Source organism: Apiospora phragmitis (assembly GCF_038363925.1).
Source record: "Apiospora phragmitis strain CBS 135458 chromosome Unknown utg000011l:1.0-3236445.0:1.0-3240683.0, whole genome shotgun sequence".
Lineage (NCBI taxonomy): Eukaryota > Fungi > Ascomycota > Sordariomycetes > Amphisphaeriales > Apiosporaceae > Apiospora > Apiospora phragmitis.
The window spans coordinates 2,389,603-2,409,432 of record NW_027117411.1 but is presented as its reverse complement, the minus strand read 5'-3'; the positions used below and the strand labels follow the sequence as shown (position 1 = coordinate 2,409,432).

At 53.9% G+C, this 19,830-nt stretch overlaps 10 protein-coding genes across 10 annotated transcripts; 4 read left to right on the top strand and 6 right to left on the bottom strand.

Annotated features, from left to right (window-relative positions):
* Positions 1-922: 922 nt before the first annotated feature.
* On the top strand, positions 923-2,566 carry PG994_013503 (uncharacterized protein; the record flags this gene model as incomplete). Its single annotated transcript, XM_066864912.1, has 3 exons — positions 923-1,106; positions 1,195-1,386; positions 1,437-2,566. The coding sequence occupies 3 exons, from the start codon at positions 923-925 to the stop codon at positions 2,564-2,566; spliced, it is 1,506 nt and encodes a 501-aa protein (XP_066709873.1).
* An 867-nt stretch (positions 2,567-3,433) lies between these two features.
* On the bottom strand, positions 3,434-3,845 carry PG994_013502 (uncharacterized protein; the record flags this gene model as incomplete). The annotated part of the gene is made up of 2 exons (XM_066864911.1): positions 3,434-3,556; positions 3,630-3,845. 2 exons carry the CDS (start codon positions 3,843-3,845, stop codon positions 3,434-3,436), a joined length of 339 nt encoding a protein of 112 aa, XP_066709872.1.
* Positions 3,846-5,182: 1,337 nt separating this feature from the next.
* Positions 5,183-5,755, top strand: PG994_013501 (uncharacterized protein; the record flags this gene model as incomplete). Its single annotated transcript, XM_066864910.1, has 1 exon — positions 5,183-5,755. The coding sequence occupies one exon, from the start codon at positions 5,183-5,185 to the stop codon at positions 5,753-5,755; it is 573 nt and encodes a 190-aa protein (XP_066709871.1).
* Positions 5,756-6,531: 776 nt separating this feature from the next.
* Positions 6,532-7,017, bottom strand: PG994_013500 (uncharacterized protein; the record flags this gene model as incomplete). The annotated part of the gene is made up of 2 exons (XM_066864909.1): positions 6,532-6,759; positions 6,922-7,017. The coding sequence occupies 2 exons, from the start codon at positions 7,015-7,017 to the stop codon at positions 6,532-6,534; spliced, it is 324 nt and encodes a 107-aa protein (XP_066709870.1).
* Positions 7,018-7,560: 543 nt separating this feature from the next.
* PG994_013499 (uncharacterized protein) lies at positions 7,561-7,995 on the top strand (the record flags this gene model as incomplete). Its single annotated transcript, XM_066864908.1, has 2 exons — positions 7,561-7,824; positions 7,861-7,995. The coding sequence occupies 2 exons, from the start codon at positions 7,561-7,563 to the stop codon at positions 7,993-7,995; spliced, it is 399 nt and encodes a 132-aa protein (XP_066709869.1).
* An 853-nt stretch (positions 7,996-8,848) lies between these two features.
* Positions 8,849-9,088, bottom strand: PG994_013498 (NAD(P)-binding Rossmann-fold containing protein; the record flags this gene model as incomplete). Its single annotated transcript, XM_066864907.1, has 1 exon — positions 8,849-9,088. One exon carries the CDS (start codon positions 9,086-9,088, stop codon positions 8,849-8,851), a length of 240 nt encoding a protein of 79 aa, XP_066709868.1.
* Positions 9,089-9,365: 277 nt separating this feature from the next.
* PG994_013497 (uncharacterized protein) lies at positions 9,366-9,938 on the top strand (the record flags this gene model as incomplete). Its single annotated transcript, XM_066864906.1, has 2 exons — positions 9,366-9,473; positions 9,597-9,938. Coding segments are annotated over 2 exons (450 nt in total), but the record flags the coding sequence as incomplete, so codon positions are not given.
* A 3,579-nt stretch (positions 9,939-13,517) lies between these two features.
* On the bottom strand, positions 13,518-13,739 carry PG994_013496 (uncharacterized protein; the record flags this gene model as incomplete). Its single annotated transcript, XM_066864905.1, has 1 exon — positions 13,518-13,739. The coding sequence occupies one exon, from the start codon at positions 13,737-13,739 to the stop codon at positions 13,518-13,520; it is 222 nt and encodes a 73-aa protein (XP_066709866.1).
* Positions 13,740-14,457: 718 nt separating this feature from the next.
* Positions 14,458-14,901, bottom strand: PG994_013495 (uncharacterized protein; the record flags this gene model as incomplete). Its single annotated transcript, XM_066864904.1, has 3 exons — positions 14,458-14,540; positions 14,564-14,705; positions 14,770-14,901. The coding sequence occupies 3 exons, from the start codon at positions 14,899-14,901 to the stop codon at positions 14,458-14,460; spliced, it is 357 nt and encodes a 118-aa protein (XP_066709865.1).
* Positions 14,902-19,026: 4,125 nt separating this feature from the next.
* PG994_013494 (uncharacterized protein) lies at positions 19,027-19,494 on the bottom strand (the record flags this gene model as incomplete). The annotated part of the gene is made up of 1 exon (XM_066864903.1): positions 19,027-19,494. One exon carries the CDS (start codon positions 19,492-19,494, stop codon positions 19,027-19,029), a length of 468 nt encoding a protein of 155 aa, XP_066709864.1.
* Between the last annotated feature and the right edge of the window lie 336 nt (positions 19,495-19,830).

Genomic DNA, 19,830 nt, shown 5'->3' with positions numbered 1-19,830 from the left:
GTGCTGCCTGGCTTCTGCCACCTCGGTTTGCACAGAAATGTCAGGTGCGTGGAAACCAATGTCTTATACCACGAGTCAAACATTTCTGTCTTGGGCTTCTCAGCTCATGTTAGCATGGATTCACAGTGGGGGCCCGCCGGCTGCACGCAGAAAGCGACAATGACAAGGATGTGATTTACGTCAGCACCTATTCCGGCTTGCTACTTCCATCCCTACAGTCCAAAGAAAGATACTTCTGATTGATACCCCGGCCATTTGTTATTCGAGTGAGCAAGAACATTGACTAGGTCTGATTCTGAGATATCTAGATGGATATCTAGGGACAATCGCACAGAAGGTTGAGCCCCTACGTGACACACCGGGAGCACTTGCCGGTCTGATCGGTTATGTCAACGGGAATAACGATAGCTCAATACGCTACCCCTGACAATTACGGGGCCCCCCAAAATAGAAGGTCAACCTAAACGTCTAGCGTGGCCTAGGCCATCGCGCGTGGGTGTGATAGGCCCGAGGAAGGATCGGTAGTCAGGTCCTGGTCAGGGAGCTGGCTGGCTTGGGACGCAGTGATTTCTGCAGTGACGAAACTAACCGAGAATCGGGGTCGGTTCCTCCCCTGAATCCTCCAGCACTACATATATTTGACTAAGCCAAAAGGACGGCGCATGGTTCCCACACATCTATTGCTGGTTTATTCCACGGTTGTTTAGATTCTCCGTTCCATCCCCGACCAGCGCCTGCCAAAGGTCATGTATGATGCACAGCCATGAAGATTGAATACAAGTACCCAACGGCACATCGAGCACCCCCTTTTGGCGCTTGCCCTTCCCGGCCCACTCACCACCAGCACGCTTCTGTCGGCACTTTCACTGCAGTGCAATCCGTACTGCTAACAACCGCCAAATGATGAAGATTACTCAACACAATGTCTTCTCTGCGCCTAATCTTGATGGTCCCGAGTGATCCCAATTCTCCCGTGAGAGAATATGACCGCTCTTCTCCGTATAAGAATCTAGTGCTCGCCAATGACGACACCGAAGACTGGTCCGCATGCGATGATGCCAAACTGCGGAGAAGGGTCCAGAACAGATTGAACCAGAGAGCAAAGAGTAAGCAAACCCTTAACCTAGACAGTCTTCCGTCCGATCAATGGCTCTATGCCCTGTCCCTTGCGCTCTCTTATACGGCTCTATGCAGGGAAACGCAAAGGCTCAGATAAACCTGACCAGCCAGCTCGCACAAAGGCAATAATATGCCAATCGCCAACGTCAATTGCACCGGCTACCTCGACCAATGATGGCGTTATCGAGATTCCCCGAAGCGTCGACCACCTGCGGGGGCTTTCGCCTTCACTGGAGTCTCCCATTTGTCGGAAAATGTTTTATACGGGTATGTTACCCGTATGCCCAACAACATCGGCTTCTTACGAGACCACACAGCGTACACGACAATATGGCCCTCACTTCTGCCCGGCGGCGGAAAGGGTTTACTTCAAAGCTGTCTTCAAGATCCACTGCTGATGGATGCGACATTGTCTCGATTGGCCAAAGTCCTAATGGCCCGTACACAGAACCAGGAGAACATAGAACTGCTATGCGAGACCCAGTCGCGCATAATACCACGGATACGGGAAGATGTTGCGAAGAAGCGCTTCTCGGACACGGTACTCACCACCATGATGACCATCAGTGCAGAAACAGGCTACGAGTCGACAGCCCACGAGAACCTCAAGCTCTTCAGGACTGGTTTCGTCGTCAAGCTCGGCGCCCTAGAAGTGCATGGCTGCCTGACATATGACACCAAGCAGTACGATCTGTACAAGAGGATCTTGGTGGATCGAGGAGGCATCGACTCTTTCGTTGTCCCCAACAATCGGGAGTATATACTAATGATGGACTTACTACACGTGAGTCGGACACTCTCGAGGCCCAACTTCGAACTGCCCCGGCTGTATCACGACGTCATCCGCACCAAGTTTACCGAGGCGCGCCCGCCGGACCTCGAAGTCGACGCGTTCGGCGTCGCTGCTGGGAAACTAAAGGAGATGCTGCTGGACACGAAGCTGCTTTGCAGCCTTTTCAACCGGTTCGTTGGTCGACCAGACGCTACACTCGGCGCCATCGTATCTTACCGCAACCTCCTACTACATCGCCTGCTGAGTCTCCCGAGCGACGTTCCGGCCGACGAGATCAGCCGTCTGGCGATGCTGGTGGTAGCTTTCGGTTCGACGTACCCCATGCCCATGCTCGAACCCAGCCGTATCGCAGCGCATGCGCTGGCTGCACGTGTCGTCGATCCTGCCTACACGACGGGTAAGGACGATGCCTTCTTGTTCTGGGCTTGCGTTCTTGGCATGATGGCGGTCGCCACGCGTGGCGGTGTCACACCCGCCGAGTTGGCCTACCGGCACATGTTGACTTCGCTCATCGCTCGTCTCGAGCTTACGACGTGGGAGGAGGCTAGGACACTGCTGAGGCGCTACATTTGGCCCAAGAACATCTGTGATGGTGGGGGTCTCACGATTTGGCTGCGGTGCACGGAGGGAATTTCCTCGCCCCCTATTACATGAATTCATACTTTATACCGATCTATCAAATACCCTCAAGTTTATGAAGCCATTCCCATTTCGACATCAGGTTCAGAACCCAACCTGAGCTTTCGGTTGACCTTCACTATATGTCACGCGTGCACCAATTCACCTTGAAGTTCAGTTTTATGCTTATGTCCTGCATTGACTATCTGCTCCTTGTGTTTCTCATCTTTACTGAGTGAACAACTCTGGTATAGAACCGACCTTTCATACATTGAACGCAGTATACATTGAACGCAGTATACATTGAACGCAACAACATTAGACGCAACAACAGTGGACGCAACAGCCATATGCTTTCATCTATCCCTGTCTCTCTTATCCTGTGAGCCCATTCGCTCAAACTCCATCTTCTGCTTCCTCTCAGGAGCACCTTACTGCTTTGTCGAGAGCACACCGAGTAGGCTGGAGCAGACTAGTCGAGGTGCTCATTTGCAGACAACGTCGGATTTGAAAAGTCCCCATGCTCAGCGGAATACTCTTGAGCTAGTCTCCAGGCTCGATGCTCAGAATCTTTTCCTCCATGTCGTCAAACTCATGTCTAAGGTTCCTTCTTCTTCTCCTTAGTGAGAGGATGTTACACGGAGTATATCAAGGCCACTAATCTTCGCATTAGTGGATGTCCACTTTTGCGTGCGACAGAGGATGCTTACGAAGAACAATCTCGAGAACCTTCCAAAGTACCTCTATCGAGCCAGTCGTCCAGGTCGCGGTCGGGATCTTGCTGGTTGTGGGAGGCCATCTTGTCTTTGCTCAGTTCTGACTGTACTGTGATCGGCTCATCTCTGGTTCGTAAACGCCAACCTGGGGACGTCACCGGGACTCTGTCCGAAACACTTAACGAGCTCACATAGTGTACTCGGCCGTGTTGGGATCGCTGGGAGCAACACCAAAACAGACAAGGTAGCCCTGATGCCCTTGACCCCGGAAGTATTCGAGGGGGCGACCAATCTCCGAGGTGGAGTAGAACTGACAGTTGTTGTATTCTTCTTCCTCGGCCATGATCTCGTATCTGGCGGGTCCAGTCACGGAAGCGACGAACATCGACGTCCTTGGGATGGAGGTTCAGAGCAGCACGCTCTTCAACCTCCTTGTCTGTGATGTACTTAATCTCAGGGAAGCTGTCGTAATCGTTGGGCTTGCCCTTGAGATCATGACACATGATCACGCAGCGCGTCACCAATTTGTCGATGGTGGAGACCTTGAACTCAGGCTCAGGCGCCTCGACGGTCGGCAGGGTGATGCTGTCCATTGCCATGATGTTCGGGACACCAGCGTTGTGGAATTCGTCGACCACCTTGAAAAGCCAGTTGCTGCCATGGGCTTCTAGTGTGTCGGGGTCGAGCGGATAATGTCTCCAGAGTCCTTCGGTGTGTGAAGGGCCCAGCCCAAGGCGGCACCTGCAGGCGAACCCCGGGGCCGCCGCGGTCGTCACCCTGACGCTGGTCGAGCTCTCGGCCCGGCAACTTCCTCCTCAAGTGCCTCGCGCTCAGTGCTCTCTTCGACGACCGCGGGCTTAGCCTCCACAGTTCTGGGTGACCTGGGCTTCCAAACCTTTCGTAGATGAGCGGGAAGTTTGTCATCGTCACGAAGATGAGTCGGGCCAGCTTCGCGAATGTCGACAAAGTCGGGTGTGTCAGTCTTAAAGACGGGAGATTCGATCTTGGTCTCTGGCGAAACGCTCTACTAAACCTGGAAGACCGGACAGGAGTCCTGTCCCATTCCATCGTTGCCGCTAGGGGGGTTGGTTGAAATTCAATCTCTGCCACAATAGCCGGCGGCTTTCAGCACCTGGGTTCTGATGCCTTTGGCAGGCGTACGGTTAACAACCAACTTAGAACTGGTACGGACACAATAGTGTCTTGTCCGCTGCCATTGGCAAGGTTATGCTCTGCAGTAGTATCTGTTTGTTCGTCTTAAACGGCTTTGAGCCCGGCATTGGGGGTGGACAACTCAGGAGGCGAAGTGCTAGGCAAGATGTCGCCTGGATTCGTGGGCGCCGTCAAGGTGCGGCGCGTCTATAGCCGCACGCCCGGGTCCAGTGCACCATGTTCGGGTGCGACAGCTTGAAAGCCTTGGTGCGATACCACAGAGAAGGGTAAGTGCGGGCGTCGCCAAGAAAAGCCAGGTTAAAGCCCTAGGCCATGCTGTCATCGCGCATGAACCGGAGGACGGTTCCCATCTCCTTGTGGGAAATCTTGAAACCCTTAAGAGCTGTTGCCATCGACGACAATAACGGATGTCTCTCCTGCTCTGAACTGTACGGCACGAGTTCCGCGCACCGAGAACAGCGCTCTCGGGCAGGGCAATAATGCCTAGGGCTGGGATGGCTTCCAAACAAGATGCCGCTGCCGCTGACAAGATCACCTGTCCATTGATGCATCCTTCTAGCGTTTGTACCATCCCTGGGCCGTTACGCCCGGTGCTGACGCCCTGTGTTACAGAGGGCCGCGGTAGCTAGAGGCCTTAGGAGGTCCCCGCAATTTGACAGTGTCGCAGGGCCAGATGCCGTCCGACTTGGAGCTTGACAGGAAGTTGCCGCCGACCTTGCAAGATTGCCATCCGAAGACGCGGCCCGGCGCGACTGGAAAGCCTATGTTCATGGACTTCCGCGGCAGTGTGAAGTTTGGCGCCCCTATCAACATGGCCCTGCCGGTCGCCGTGGCCAGTCAAATCATGGAGGGCCGGGTGTGCGACGTCCAAAGACGAGGAGGTATGCGTTTTCCCGGACCATGGCCTTCTTGTACATCTTCTGCGCGATGGACTGACGTGATGACAAAACCGGACCTGGGGAAGGAGGAGCCTCATCACCGGCCTCTGCACCAGCACCGCCAGTACCCTTGCCCTTTCCCGTCTCTCAGGAACTTCAGCTCCAGCCCCGGCACCAGCGTCGGGCCCAGCTCCAGTGCCCTTTCCCTTTCCCTTTCCGGCAGGTGCCTCTCCTCCAGCACCGGCCTCGGCACCAGCACTGGTACCTTTACTTTTGCCCTTACCAGCTGGGGCTCCGGCTCCATCTGCGGACCCCGCTTCGACGCCAGCGGCAGGGAGTGCGGCAGGGGCGTCCCTGCACCAGCACCACCAGTACCCTTGTGCGCGCTTGAGAAGGCGCTTGACGACGAGGGCGGGCACCCAACGAACACGATCTTCAGCTTGGGACTTCTTTCGTGATTCGCCTCCGGTCAAGATGACACTAATGGCGGCGTGTCTACAATACGGGATGGAGACACCACGCACAGTACCTGAGGCACGACTCCTGGTCTGAGTATCCCTCAGACCCAGGTAGAAATGAGAGGCAGAGACGTTTCAAAATAACCTTTACCCACTTGATGATGGTACCCAGCTTCGTGTTCAATGGAGGAAAAACTGTCCAATAGCACTCCAGCTCCTCCAACCCACTGACACTGTCGAGAAAGTCCCCTAAGTACGATGGTATCGCACGCAAAAGTGGATATCCCATGGCCGGGGCCTTTCTGCGGCTTGGGCAGCAGCTTTTCCTTCAGCTGCTGGAGCTCTCGCTCCAGCTCCGCCACCCGGTCTTGCTGCTGCTGCATCTGGTTCTGCTGCTGCGAACGCAGCCACCCGGTCCGCCAGCGCAGCCACCCGGTCGGTCAGCGACGCCATCCACTATATGCGTGCGATATAGTGGTATATGTATTCCGTGCAACAGATGGGTATATGTCGCTGATGACGAGCTTCTTGAGATGGATCAGAGGCTTGTACACGATGTGATCCCAGTTGTCAGGCCAAGGCCTGCGAGGTGTTTCCGGTATCCGTCAAACTCCTTGCGGCGACGAAGAAGGCCGGATTTGTGCTCTGCATCTCGGAGCTTCTTGGGATCTTGCTCGGGGCGGGCAATCCTAACATGCACCAGTATACATGTACCCAACACCTTGCAACGTGTCATACATGGTGTCTGGAGAAGAGGCATACACATATACTACAGCTTAGCGTATGCATTGGGGCGTCGCCAAACTCTTCTTCCCAGTCTCGCCCCGGCCCCGCAGTTCATCCTTGCCGAGGGGGTTTTTGCTGCTCCTGCTACCGGCGGGTATACCTGGGGCGTGCAGCGGTTTGCAGAGGACGCCTTTGGTGGGGTCCGAGCTGAACCTGACGTCTTCGGCGAAGCACATGGGCCACTGCTTGACCCAGTCGAGCCGGACGCTGTAGGCGCGCTTTCACCAGAGCTGCCAGGGCAGAGCATTGGCATTATTTTCTGTTGATCTCTTGTCCTCCCCTCGGGGTTGGGGAAGAAGCCCGGACAGGATTGGGTTAGCTGGGCGACAAGGACTTTTCTCTCGCCGGTTAAGTTGCGGATGCGGCCCTGGGTCACGCACAACCAATTCGTCGTGCATCGGCATCATAAACAGCTTCCCATCAACAGCGCTACATGACTCAAACATGCCCGAGACGTCATTGCCCCGCGCATCCATCTTTCCGACATCCCGCTTGAGCAGGACATAGATCTCGCGGTTGCTGCCACCCGCCCAGTCAAAAACGTGCGTGCACTCCAACTTGCTCCGACTTCTTCTGAGCCTTCTTGGCCTACTTGGTCGCAACTGGCGCGAGAGATAATCCAGGGAGACTAGGTTCGGCTGGTCAGTCATATCATTCCCAAATCAAGAATTTGGACTTACTCAATCACTGAAGCAAATACTTGTCTTAATCGCATTGGCGATGAAGGTAGTCCTTGAAGAACCTGCATGCGGCGAGGACCTGAAGGTAGTCCTGAAGGACTTGCATGCGGACCCAAGTCGCCTTGTCTACTCTGGATGTAGTAGGCCTAGGCTTACCCGTGGAAAGCAACACCATCACTGCCGCCGCCGCTCGCGATGCCACCAACAACTTGTGGATGCCGAGGCTACTAGACACCTCATCATGAACGACGAGGCTGTATCCCGGTTGCAGCGCGTCTACTGCTATCGACCGGAATGTAACGTGTATATTCCTGCAGAAGACAGAAACGAGAAGCTTCGATGGTGCTGGAACATCACCGGCGAACGCTCTTCCAACATCAGCACCAAGCTCAAGTCTATCCCTGTCGAGGTTTACGGTATCTGTGCCACGTCTTCTTGCACGACCGATTTACGCGCTGGGAGCAGTTGGCCTCCTTCATAGGCCTAGCTGGCGTGGTATTGATGGCACGTCCGATCTCGTTGTTCGCTGCGACGGCCGCAGCGGCGAAGGACCCAACCGCCATCGCGGGAGCTGTCTCGGTGGTTGGGCCGGTAGCGGAGGGTGTATACCGTTGAGTGGCAATGGTACTTTAGCCGTAGGAAGAAGCTAGCCCTGTCGCCGCCACCACCACCACGGAACTTACGCCGGCGGAACGGCTGATAGCCATCATGGCCGCGCTGATCGGCGCCCTCGGCGGCGCCCGGGTTCGTTCTCCCCACCCCCACTGCGCTTAGGGCCTCTTTCAATTGCTGAATTGGCGAGTGCTGAATCGCGGTTTCCCCCAATTCAGCCGAATCTAGCTGATTTCATTCAGCAAGCTTATGATACTTTCAAGATATCGTCGACGTCAACACGGCCTTTTCCCTGCTGCGGTCGAAATAGAGATAACGTTCCGGGAGGACGAGCGGACGATCGCGCAACGCTGTGCAATACGCGCATGGATGCGCATACTGCATATGTCCAACTAAGCCCCCTGCTTATCGAGTATGCCACACAAACAAAGTTGCCTTTGCATACTTACGTAAGCTGCTTCGGCCGATCGCAGTCTCTACCGCACAACAACGTTCGGAGGCCCGTTTCAGCACTATCTGAACCGCACCGTGGGAGAGGTAGGTCGCTCTTCCACACTTCGGAGTAACAGAACGACGAGGAAGGAAGTCATCCGATGGACTGCTCTAATGCTTAAGGTGAGCTGCGCACCTATCGATGGTTGAAGTCATCCAGGACCGTATCAGTATGGGCAGACCAGGTCGGCCTTGACAAACGCCGATTTCCATGTTTGTGCGGTCAGAGCGTTGCACACACACACGTGCAATAAGCGCTTATACGTTGTATACATGCGATTGCTGATTAATCGCATGCATGCAACGTACAGCGTTGCGATCGAGCGTACGTCGAGGGCCGAGCGCGAGCAATACCACACTCACCAAAAGCACTCGATTCAGCCAGGATTCAGCCATTCAGCTGCTTATAAACAGGTTCGTCGATGTGATTGGCCGGTCGATAAAAGGAAGTATTTTTCGCAGAGCCAAAAAAGCCGAAAAACAGCACGTTTCAAAATAGCTGAAATTAACGAATAATATGCTTCTAGCCGAAATCAGTCCGCCAGAAGCTCAGTTGAAGCGTACCCTTGGAAATCTCGTCCAGCAGGTCTTCTTGGGGGAAATAGAAGTCCTCGAGCGGCCTGTGCCGGCGCGGGTCGTCTTCTTGTGTTGGCGATGGGACGGGCTCGACATGCAAGTTGTAGTACTTGCCTCCCGTCTGCAAGGTGACGTTCTCCAGCTGAAGATCGGTCTGGTTGAGCGCGCTGAGGAAGTTGCCGAACATGACCGTATTGGTCACATACGATTCGGTGAAGTTATCGTTGTGCAGGTAGGAGCAGAGAAATAGGCATGGGTTACGGGGCCGCAGACCTCCCGCATCTGCTGCACTAGGGCCGTGGAGGAAGTCGATCGCGATAAACCTAATGTGAGGAAGGAAGTCATCTAGGATCTCACCAGTTGTCTCTTCGGGGACAGGTTGGTATCCTTGGCACTTGATGTGTTATTATGGTCTCCTGCAGAGGCAATAATACAGGAATCAGCAGTTCCTGTACCGCTTGTTGATGGTCGCCCTCGCGTTGGCGCGCTTCTTCGCCAACCTTATCCTTCTTGCCAGTTTCCTTGGGTTTGGCATTATCGTCCTTGTTCTATTGGTCCAGCAGGTCAAAGGAGTGATCGGGCTTCGACTTCTTCTTCTTGCTACTACGGTTCATCGCCTGGCGGTGCTCCTCCTTACGCTTGAGGGAGATCAGCGACGGTAGGCTCAAATGCACACCGGGAAGTAACAATAGTAGATCACCATCGTCACGCTGTGGCAGATCGGGACCCGCGCCCACACCCTGATTGCGGTCAACTACTTTAGCGTTGGTTGCGTGGTCGTCACGACGCCGGCCTTGGCCCTCGGTCCCGACTTGGACCTCGCCCAGCCCCTCATGCGCTTCGCGCTACACGCGACGTGGCGCCAGGCCGGCATTCCGGTGCTTATTAGGGTGTGCGGCTTCGTAACGCAATTCCTCATGACGAGCGGTGTCGCGGTGGCCTCCTCGTCGTCGTCGTCGTCGTTGTCGTCTGATTGGACTTCATTCACACTGCAAGCGCAAGCAGCAACGGCCGGGAAGGACTCGAGTCGAATCATGGTGTGTAGATCCGTATTCTTCCCCACCAGCCCTGGGCCAATCCCATTCCTGCCACTCCCAGCTCTCGAGAACGCCCCATGTTCGCACCGGCAAACAATGATAACCACATCCAATTTGCCGGAGACCGTGCTCCCGTGGCTGTTGCCCGCCCAGCGCTGGCTAATGTCAACGCAAGCCAGATACCATCCCCCAATCAAGAAGATGGACTTGCTCAATCACTTGAGCAAACACTGACTTATCCTAATCGCATTGGCGATGAAGGTAGTCTTGAAGGATCTGCATGCGGATCCAAGTCGCCTTGTCTGCTCTGGATGTAGTAGACACCAATCTTGCCGGCTAGGCTTACCAGCGTTGGCATGTAGCCAACTCAAGCGCTTCCCTTGTCAGGGCTTTTTTCTTCGCTAGTCTTGTCAGAGGACCGAGTCGCCCGGATGCGAGAAGCTGGCTAAGCAAATGGCTTATATGTCTGCTCTCGGGGTGTAGGAGAGCAGAGGCCCTGCCCTTGCCTAATGAATCAGCGTAGAAGAAAGTAACACGATGGTTAGGGCGTGTCCCTGAAATCTCTTCCAGTAACCGGCTGCAGGCTTCGATGGCAACACGAAATGCCCCCGAAGGTCTTCAAGTATGACAACGAGAAGTGCAGCCACGATGTGGGTGATCTTGGAACCTTTGCTTATAGGACTTCGAAGAGTCTGATGAAAACCCCAGCACATCGCCTTTTCCTTGATCTGTGCCAATTCTTGAAGACCAGAACACAGTGGTGCTTCGACAAATCGAGGGGTCATGACTCAATCAAGGCGTAGAACTGGTTATTTGTGTACGTAGGCTTTCCTGCCTATCGTACTCATAATGCAATCTGCCGCTACCCATCTCAGTTATTTACATGACCTTCCAATTGTGCTAGAGTCACCGGTCGAGACCGAAATGCGTTGGAAAAACGCCATATCCTTCCCATCACTTGGTCGCAGTCGCCGGTTGTCCGACTGCGGCAGGCTGTCGCGCGGTCACATTCATGGCCATGGCAGCGTACCTAAGGCACCCATAATACAGCATCGTCGTTCATGATAACCAACTCGGCCACTGCGGCGTCCGGAAGGATAAAGCCATCATCTTGAGCTCCTCGTTGAGCAGTTGGATCCAATCGTTGAGACGACCAGTCGGTGTTTCTTTTCGGACAGACCTCGTCGCTCTGACCCTTGCCACACCTCGTCGCTCTGGTCCCTTACCACGGTGGTTCACAGTGATCTTCAGCTGGGCGAAAGCGACAAATCTCCACCAAAGATGCACTCGATGGGCATGTCTGCCAGCGCGGCAACAACATAGGTGTTGCTGGGGTGGACAACGAGGATGTAAAGCTCAGTTGTCTTCGCAATACACGAGGGCCGTGCAAGCAGAACCACAGAAGCCATGTTGCGACATGTTCTTCTGCCGCGGTTCGCCAGGCTCTCAGAATTGGGAGATTGAATATCGCCCGGAAGACTGCCTGGTACTGACGGTTCGTTGGCATGTCATCGACGTAGCCCGGCGGCTGGTACGTGAGCTGAAACCTGCACTGTTGCGCAGGTAGCTGTTGTCGTACGCAGTGGGATCTGGTTTAGGACATCGTCTGCCCTGTCGACGCTTTGTTCCGCCATGGGACCGCACAGGGTTCCACATACCGTCTTGCACGGGGGCTTCGTCTCTTCATCGCTCTTGCAATGTGCCACAGATCTCCCGGTAGCCTGTATCCACATAGCATCAGGAATTGACGGGTTTCCTTGCGTTTCGTAGTCGGCCAATGGTCTCCAACTTCGTCTTCTCAGTGCTGATCAGAACTTTCGAAGCTCTCTTCGATGGCCCATGCTTCGCTGGGCAGACCACAACTGCGGCTACTGATGCGCGACAGCAGCCAACGACAAGCTTGACCAGGACTGTTGTTAAAAATGTCAGTTCAGAGTCTAGAGTAGACATTGTTACGCAATAAGCGAAGGGAGATGTAGTTTGAGACTTAATACCCTCGGGGCGGGACCCTGCACAGGCGGCTGGAAGTGGCGGGAGGGCCTGGCTACCACCACCGCCACCTCCTCTGCGGAATCGACCTCGAAGAGATGGTAAATGACAATGAGAACCATGTGATCTTTGGAGGCACTGTGGCGCATGTGTCAAGTTGGGATGACCTCATTCTCTCTCTTTCTGCTTCTGTAGACCATGTTAGTCGAGGTACAAAGGAACTCGAATAGCACAAAACGGGACTCTGTCGCGCGCAGAACGCGATTGAGTTCCGCTCGTTCTCAGGCGGCATAGGCGCAGAACGCAATTGAGTATCAAGAGAATATCGCTGGGGTAACAATGCGTCACAGACGTGATAGCAAAGAGAACATACCTATCGGAAGAAAGCAGTCTCTGCTAGAGAAACGCGACGTCGTGATGATGTGTCGAGGAAGCGAGTCCTTGTTCTGTATCTTGGATGGAGGAGATACAGAGCTGAGAAAGATGGCCAGTCGGTGAACTGTCGCTGTCGTCGGAAATCATGGTTGCGATTTTCTGTTCAGTCCGCTCTACCACTACCACTTTCGATTGGCCTGCTATGTGCATGAGGGGCTCATACACGTGGGCGACATCGAAGCTGATCTGGTGGGCGATCTTGGAGACACCACCACCCTTGGCAGCCAATTGGAAGCCACAACAATAAACCTGCCGGCTGCACAGACCGTGCTGTGGACAGACGATGTCTCGCTTGAATTCGAACTCTGTGCCATATCTGATCTGAATCGCTGTTGAAAGAGTGTGCGTAGCCGGATTCGGAGAAGTCCCGCCCACCATGTCGCTCGAGAAGGAATACGAATGGATCAAAGAGATTCTCACTGTCCATATCCAGTATCAAGCGAAACCATAGCCAAGGGAACGGACTCGACAGAATCAACGGGGAAAGAAGACCACATTACCTCATACAAATTCTCATACGGATTGACGGGGCGGCCGAATTCGAGATGGTTCGGACAGAGTCTTCGACAGGCATATTCAACGTTCCGTGCATACAGGCATGCTGTAGTGAGTGACCACACGAAACACAAGACTTCCCATCGCATTCAACTTCACTGACGGGACTTGCTAGTCGACAGAAAGAAGAGACAACTGGATTGATTGCTATTGGGCTCTCAACATTAGGAGCATCTTCTTTGTCCAAGTCGCGTTCTTGGCCCCTTTCGTAGTAGAGGGTAGATTGGTCGTCGTGATCGGGCAACGTGGATGGGAGCTTGCCACACGTTCTACAAGAGATAGAACTACCTCCCCTGTGGGGAAAATGGACGACTTCGTGCTTCAACCAATGTGTCAGGGCAGAGAGTTGGCATTCTTGTCTGCTGAACTCCTATTGCTGGTGAGACCACCGTTGATACCATGGGCCTTCATAATCCCTTAGGTGTTGGGGAAGAACCTTTGTCTTGTTGTATTGATTAACATCAACTGCGGCTATGTGACGCCGTTATTTCGCCGTCGCACACTGTGTTGGCTGCTGTCGAGAAGCTTCTCCTTGGGGTTGGGGAAGAAGCCCAGGTGTGATGTCGCTTAGTAGCAACCATCACTGCGACCCGAGGTATCTCACAGCCGGCTCACCAGTACGAGTTGAAGCCACCGGTTCCATGGCCACAGTAATCGACCCTCGTGGGTAGAATCCTCCTCTGCCACCGAATGAACCTCTGCCAGATCCGTGGCTAACACGATCTCGAATCCTCGATTCTCAAACCCGAGTGCTCTCTCGGGCGTGACTTTGATGTTGCCACCCTTCAAGACACTGTCGTCGAGCTCGGCCTTTCTTGCCATTACCTCTCGCTTTGAGAGGGAATATCTTCGCTAGTCTTGTCGGAGGATAAAGCAACAAAGTCTTCAATCCACATTCGTCTACTCTGTCCCCTAAAGTGGTCGAGGGGACAAGCAGCAACATGATGGACCACTTGGGGCATGGTGAAACATGATGAACCACTTGGGCAAGGTGCAACATGATGGACCTCTTGGGGCATGATGCACCTCTTGGGCATGACACCCATCTGGGCTGGGCAAGCGCAATAGCTCCCCGTTACCGGCCCCCCTCAACAAGATCTCGCATATCCGTGAGAATGACTGGGCTTGCCAATTGTCGCACCATGTCCTAGATCAAGATGCGATGTACTCCAACGGGGTTCTCTGCATGCGGTGAAGGACCTGCATGTGGTGAAGGACTTTGCATGCAGATCTGAGTCGCTTGTCGGATATGGATGTAGTAGACACCGGTCTTGCCATCCAGGCTCACCAAAGTTGGTATGTAGCGAACTCAAGCAGTTGGTTCGATCAACAGCCTGCTTCTCGATCCAAGGGTTTTAAGAAGGGATCCAAAATGACGATCCTCCTAGCATATCGTCACAACTAGTCTTGCCGCCATCTTCATTTGTGAGCATGTGCCCAAGGCACAGCCGACGACGTGCCGCTCGTTGGTGGCGTAAGCAAAACCCTCGTCGCATGTACAGGAGTACGCTACTCAATAAATTTGTTTAGCCCTCAGTTCTTAGTCCTTAATCTCCATCTCTTTCAGAGTATAATGATGCTTTGCTAAGGACGCGACCGATACAAGAAGCGACGAATAACGGACTTGATATGGACGAGAAACTTACAAGAAACGCCGGAGACCTCGCTGGTGACCTGGTCGCCGGTCTGGGAGTTTACCCAGGTATCGGTGATGGTGGCGGAGGGGACGTGGACAGGGGCGGAGGCGACGACGACGATGATCTCAGAGCCACGATCGCGCCAATGGGGCTGAGAGAACCTGAGAGAATGGATGTGATATCTGCGCTCAGGGCGTACGAAATGGGACCCCTACCATCTCAGACTCGTCGGTGGAGGAGATCGTGGCGCGGTCTATGGACACCTGGACGGGACACATCTCGTCCTTACTGGGAGGCCTTGTCGGGCAGAACATATCCTCGCCAGCCTTGCCACCATCCAGAAACATCCTTCTTGTCTGCTTGAAACCTCACAGGGACTGTGAGAGAGCAAGCAGCGTGGTGTATCACCTGTGGCGTGCGACCCAACCAGGCAAGACCAATGCACGAGCGAAGTGTGCAATAAGAACAGGAAGGCATGTTCCTAAAGCTTGAACTGGTCTTCTTCTCCCCATCTCTAGTCCTGTCTCCGTTCACTCTTGCCGTTGTATGGCATCCGCGCCTTCCAATCTGATCAAAGGGCAACCTTCGTTTCTTTTCGTGATAAGCTATCAGAAAAGCACACGAGTTATCTGTGGAAATGTCGACCAACCACAACCATGACTGCGTATTAATTCAGTGGCCCTTGCCAATGCACGCTCCCAAAGGCGTGCGACCATTGACTGGCCACAGCAACAACAACCACAACTGCACATCGTGAACCTGATCTCGAATCCAGTCCTCTTGCACCTTCTGACGCTATGAACGATCATGCGCAACTCATTCCAAGCAAAGGAAAGGAACAACTCCGTCAGATAGGCATGCGAACAAAGTCGACCAAAGAAACGAATTTGGCATCTCGCTTTCCACATGACTTGTTAGAAAGTCATGATTTCCTCGAAGTTCAGAAATCATGGTGTCCAGGAGCCTAGCAATAAACGACCTCCAGTGCGCATGAACTTCTCTTGTGAGGTCCAGTATGGATTCTGACCGGCGGTAGAAACTTATCACGCGCTTCTGGTAATACTTCATCTTCTGCTGTTTCGCGCCAACATCTTCGCCTTCGGCCACATCTTCGTAGTCCTCAGTGGTCTCTAACCATTGGGCAGACTGTTATTGCGCTTCCTTGTACTCGCAGATGTCCAGGTTCCAGTGGATGGCTGTCTTGATAGCAGCAGTTTCGACGTTTCGAGTAACTGCCTCGAGTATTGGCTGCGTCTGGTTGGTTGCGAACGTCTGTTGCATTGCGTTCAACACGAATGTCGTTTGCTTCGCGTTGGGGGTTGACTCTCTGCGTTCAGATCGAAGGTTGACTGCTTTGCGTTCAACAACTCGAGAGTTAACTGCTTTGCATTTAACATGAGGGGTGACTTCCATGTATTCAAGGTGAGGGTGACTCCCTTGCATTCAATGTGACCCGTTGTTAATCTTGACTATTTCAGACGCTCCCTTTCAGACGCTTCCTTCCAGACGCTTCTTCTCAGCCGCCTCTTTTCGGACGGGATCAACAGCAAACCAAGCGAACATACCCAAGACCCAGAACGAGTAGGCGCCCAGTATCTTGTCGCGCCCTTTCCGATGTCACGCCCTTTTCGAAGCCGGATGGTTTTCTGTCAGCATCGAGCAAGCCTTTGTGAGAGTAGTACGAGTAGCTGCTCTCAGGCACTACACCAAACGGCATCGGACCTGCTGATCGGGAAGGAGGCGGATCCGGGTATTCTGAATTGGCTTTGAGGTCCTTGACGATATCATCCAACGCCTTGTCGAAAGCTCTTGCTGCGGTTCAGCAAGCATGCCAAATCCCCTGTCGACACCAACACATGCTTGCTATGGGCCAGTGCCATGGGCGAGCCGCCGAGCTCCTCTGACACTGCTCGAGCAAGTCCTTGGTCGTCTTCAGATATGGCCTCTGCTTGCGAATTCAGATACGCGGAAAGCAGTTCAGCCCCCGAGATGGAGTCTAAGGAGTCGAGTTGCAAATTGTGAGTTGCGTTCGGGATAATTCTCGGGTCTTGAGTCGTGATCAGGCTCGAACCGTGTGCTGTTGGGGGGAAACCCTTTATAGCGGTCCATTCCACCACATCATCGAATATCAAGAGCCAGTTCTTGCCTTCCAAGATTCATAAAAGTCAGCCATGTCCGCTCTGAATTCGTGTGGGTGACACAACTCCACGATTTACTGGTGGCTAGCAGACGCTTCTTTGCCATCATGCTCCGGTGAATGGCTACACCATCTTGCTCTCGGCTTCCTTTCCTTCTCCCGGTTTTCGAGGTGTTTTCTAAGCTTCTCTTTTCTCGTCTTTTTATTTTCTCGTCTTTTTATTTTCTCGTCTTTCTATTTTCTCGTATCTTTTTTTCTAGTCACAGGCATCCAAGTTAGCTTCAAGCTCTGTATTATAAGTCAGAGTGGTGGCTTGCTTACCTTTTCTTCTAACATCTCCAGTACGCCAGCTCTTTCGTGCAGGAGGGGACGGTGGTCCAGGGGTTGTGGATCGGTATAAAGAGGTATAGCCAATTTTGACAGTTATCAAGTCGGATCCAGGCGCACTTGGGAAGCAGGTTGCACGACTGCGCTGCCACGATGAATCTCTTTACGAGCCAATTCTTTCCCTCGGTCTCCGGCAGCTTCTTGTGATGATTCAAGAGGTTGCCTTTGACAGTAACCAAATGCAGCCAGGTCTGGATGTTGGCAGGATTGATGTCGTCTCTACTCGGCAGAACACCAAGTCGTTTCCAGCCCCGAACCAAAACGGCGCTGACCTCAAGTCGCTGTACTTGCTGGTCAACGAGGCAGTGACTGGCGCGGTGGACTTCGGGCTCGACAAAGGGGTTGTGTTCCTCCTCTCACTTCCCGTCGTCGTACCGGTAGAAGGTCCGGTCCCAGTACACAATGTCATCGAACTTCTAGCCGAAGCCACCCGGCCGCGTCGTACCGGAGCTGCGTTGCTCTTGCGCTGTCGTCGTGGCTTGGGGCCTGCTGGGGTTCCCTCGCCTTTTCCCACGCCTTCTTCCTGCGCGGGCTCTCTTCTTGCACTGCCTCTTTGGCTGCGCGGGCTTCTTCTTGGGCCGCTTCTTTGGAGCCGCTGATGCGGGTTCGCCATTTTCTTCACACTCTACAGGGGCCTTGCGTTTGCGATGCTGTCGCAGGTTCTGCTGTCGACGGGTTGCACCAGGTTCGATGCGCCAGTACCATTCATATCCCTGGAGCCCACTCTCCAAAGCGAAAACACCAGCATTCCATCGCGATTTGTGGTGGTAGCTTTCCAACCACGTCTTTTCATTACCACGAGAGCGCGCTCAGTGGATAAAGGCAAGCACGAATCAGACGCATTGAGCCTAGCTCCAGATGCATCTTGGATCTCTCGGATGCGGGAACCGCCAGCGCCGTAGATCGGCAGGTAGTCAACCTTTGCGGGGACGGGGCCTCGTTGATCGACGAGGCGGCCCACGGCGTATAGGAGACAGAAGGGGTAGGCGTCGACCTGGACAGGGTCATGCAAATGGTGAGGGCAACCCCCAGTGTCGCCTGTAGGCCTTCATGGTCTTCATGTACCAGGGCGTGACAGGCTCATCATCATCTGCTTGCTGCTCTCGGCCTCGACGGCGGCCGCTTTGCCGAAGCATGCTATCTCTACAAGGAGCTGCAGTTTCATAGGCTTTGCAGGCGTCCCTAAGCTCATCGAACTTGGACTTGGTGCCTCCTGTGCAAGTGATGGCCGACTCCTTGGGTATGGCCAGGTGGACGGCGTTGCCACCGTCGAATTGGCATTCCAGAACCACCCAGCCGGGGTTGACAGTATGTACTACATGGTTGTACCTACGGTCATGGCGGTTTAGTCCAGGAGGGCAAGAAGCGAGCCCATACCTCCGATAGAAGCCGTGGTGTCGCGGCGATGCTGCTTGGCGTCGAAGTCTTCGACGTCGTTTGATGTCGGTGCACCATCGACCGATTCTGATGTCTTCGGATGGATTTGAGTAAGAACATAACGGCTCTGTTCTTCTAATGGTGTTCTTGTTCACATGCAGAAAAGTCGACGGACTTTCTTCACCTCGTCGCTGTCCTCATCCATGGACTGGTCAATGGGCTCCTCATCATTGGCGGCCTTGAAACATAGCGGTATGAGCTGGTACATCCAGTAAAAGAACATATGATCTTTTTGGGCGCCTTGCTCAACGGCTGGCGGTTCTTCTTCTTTTCGTTCTCCTGCCGCTCTATGCGCGAGTTCGTGGGAGCCCTTCCAGTTATGGCACCTCTCAAGTCTACCCTTCGCCTTGGCATCCTTGCCCGCATTGTAAGAGGCATCTGTAAGGACGAGCATTGGGTCTCCGAGTTCTGCCTCGCCCAGAAGCAGGAGCGCATGGCCGTTGGAGATCCCAGCATAACAGCAGTTTGCCGAAGACGTCCGTAGATGTCACCGGAACGGAGTGTCCGGTGGTCAAGCACTGGAGGTTCCACTGCTTGCTCTGACCGTGATGTACTCGTTGTACATCAGGAATGCGTTGGGCACATTGGTCTGTCCTGGTGTCGCTGCTGATGTATCCGGCATCTTGACTCCTTTCATGGATGGGTGAACGCACTCTGCATCCTTCCACTGGCTGGGTCCTGTCATGCCGGCCGCCGTGACTTCGCTGCTAGTCCTTGAACAGCTGCTCAAAGTAGCCGTCATTCGGCCGCGTTGCTGAACCGCATCGTGTACTGGTCCTCGAAGGGGCGCTGTTTCCGCCGCCTCGGCTCGGCCTACCAAGGACTTCTCGGCGACCTCAGCAAGTCTTGAGGTCTCGGTGTTGGGCTTGAATTCCGAGGCTCCAAGCTCTTGGACTCGAAATACTCGAAGCTCAATGACGCCCAGGTCACGAACCTTCTCTCGCTCGTGTTCCAAGCGCCAGCCATCCTTCAAAGGCATCTTCCCGTCTGGCGATTAACGTAGAATGCCTTACCAGGATCCTGTCCACATCGCAGCACCTGACCGGTCTGAATGGCACCGACATCATGGCCGACTTGACCGGCCGAAACGCAAACACCCTTCTGAAATCCATCTGGAATGTGTTAACATAGGTTATTAGGGATGGAGTATCGATGACAACTTACGTTTCGCCAAGAGGTCTGTGTCTCTTGCTGACTTACAACATCGTCATAGCGACGGGATGGGCCACCACTAGCAAAGCGTCCCCGTTGCAAATCGGTACCTTTCTCGTAACTCATCCGACATAACCAATCGTATGTGTCCGCAGCCCAGCAC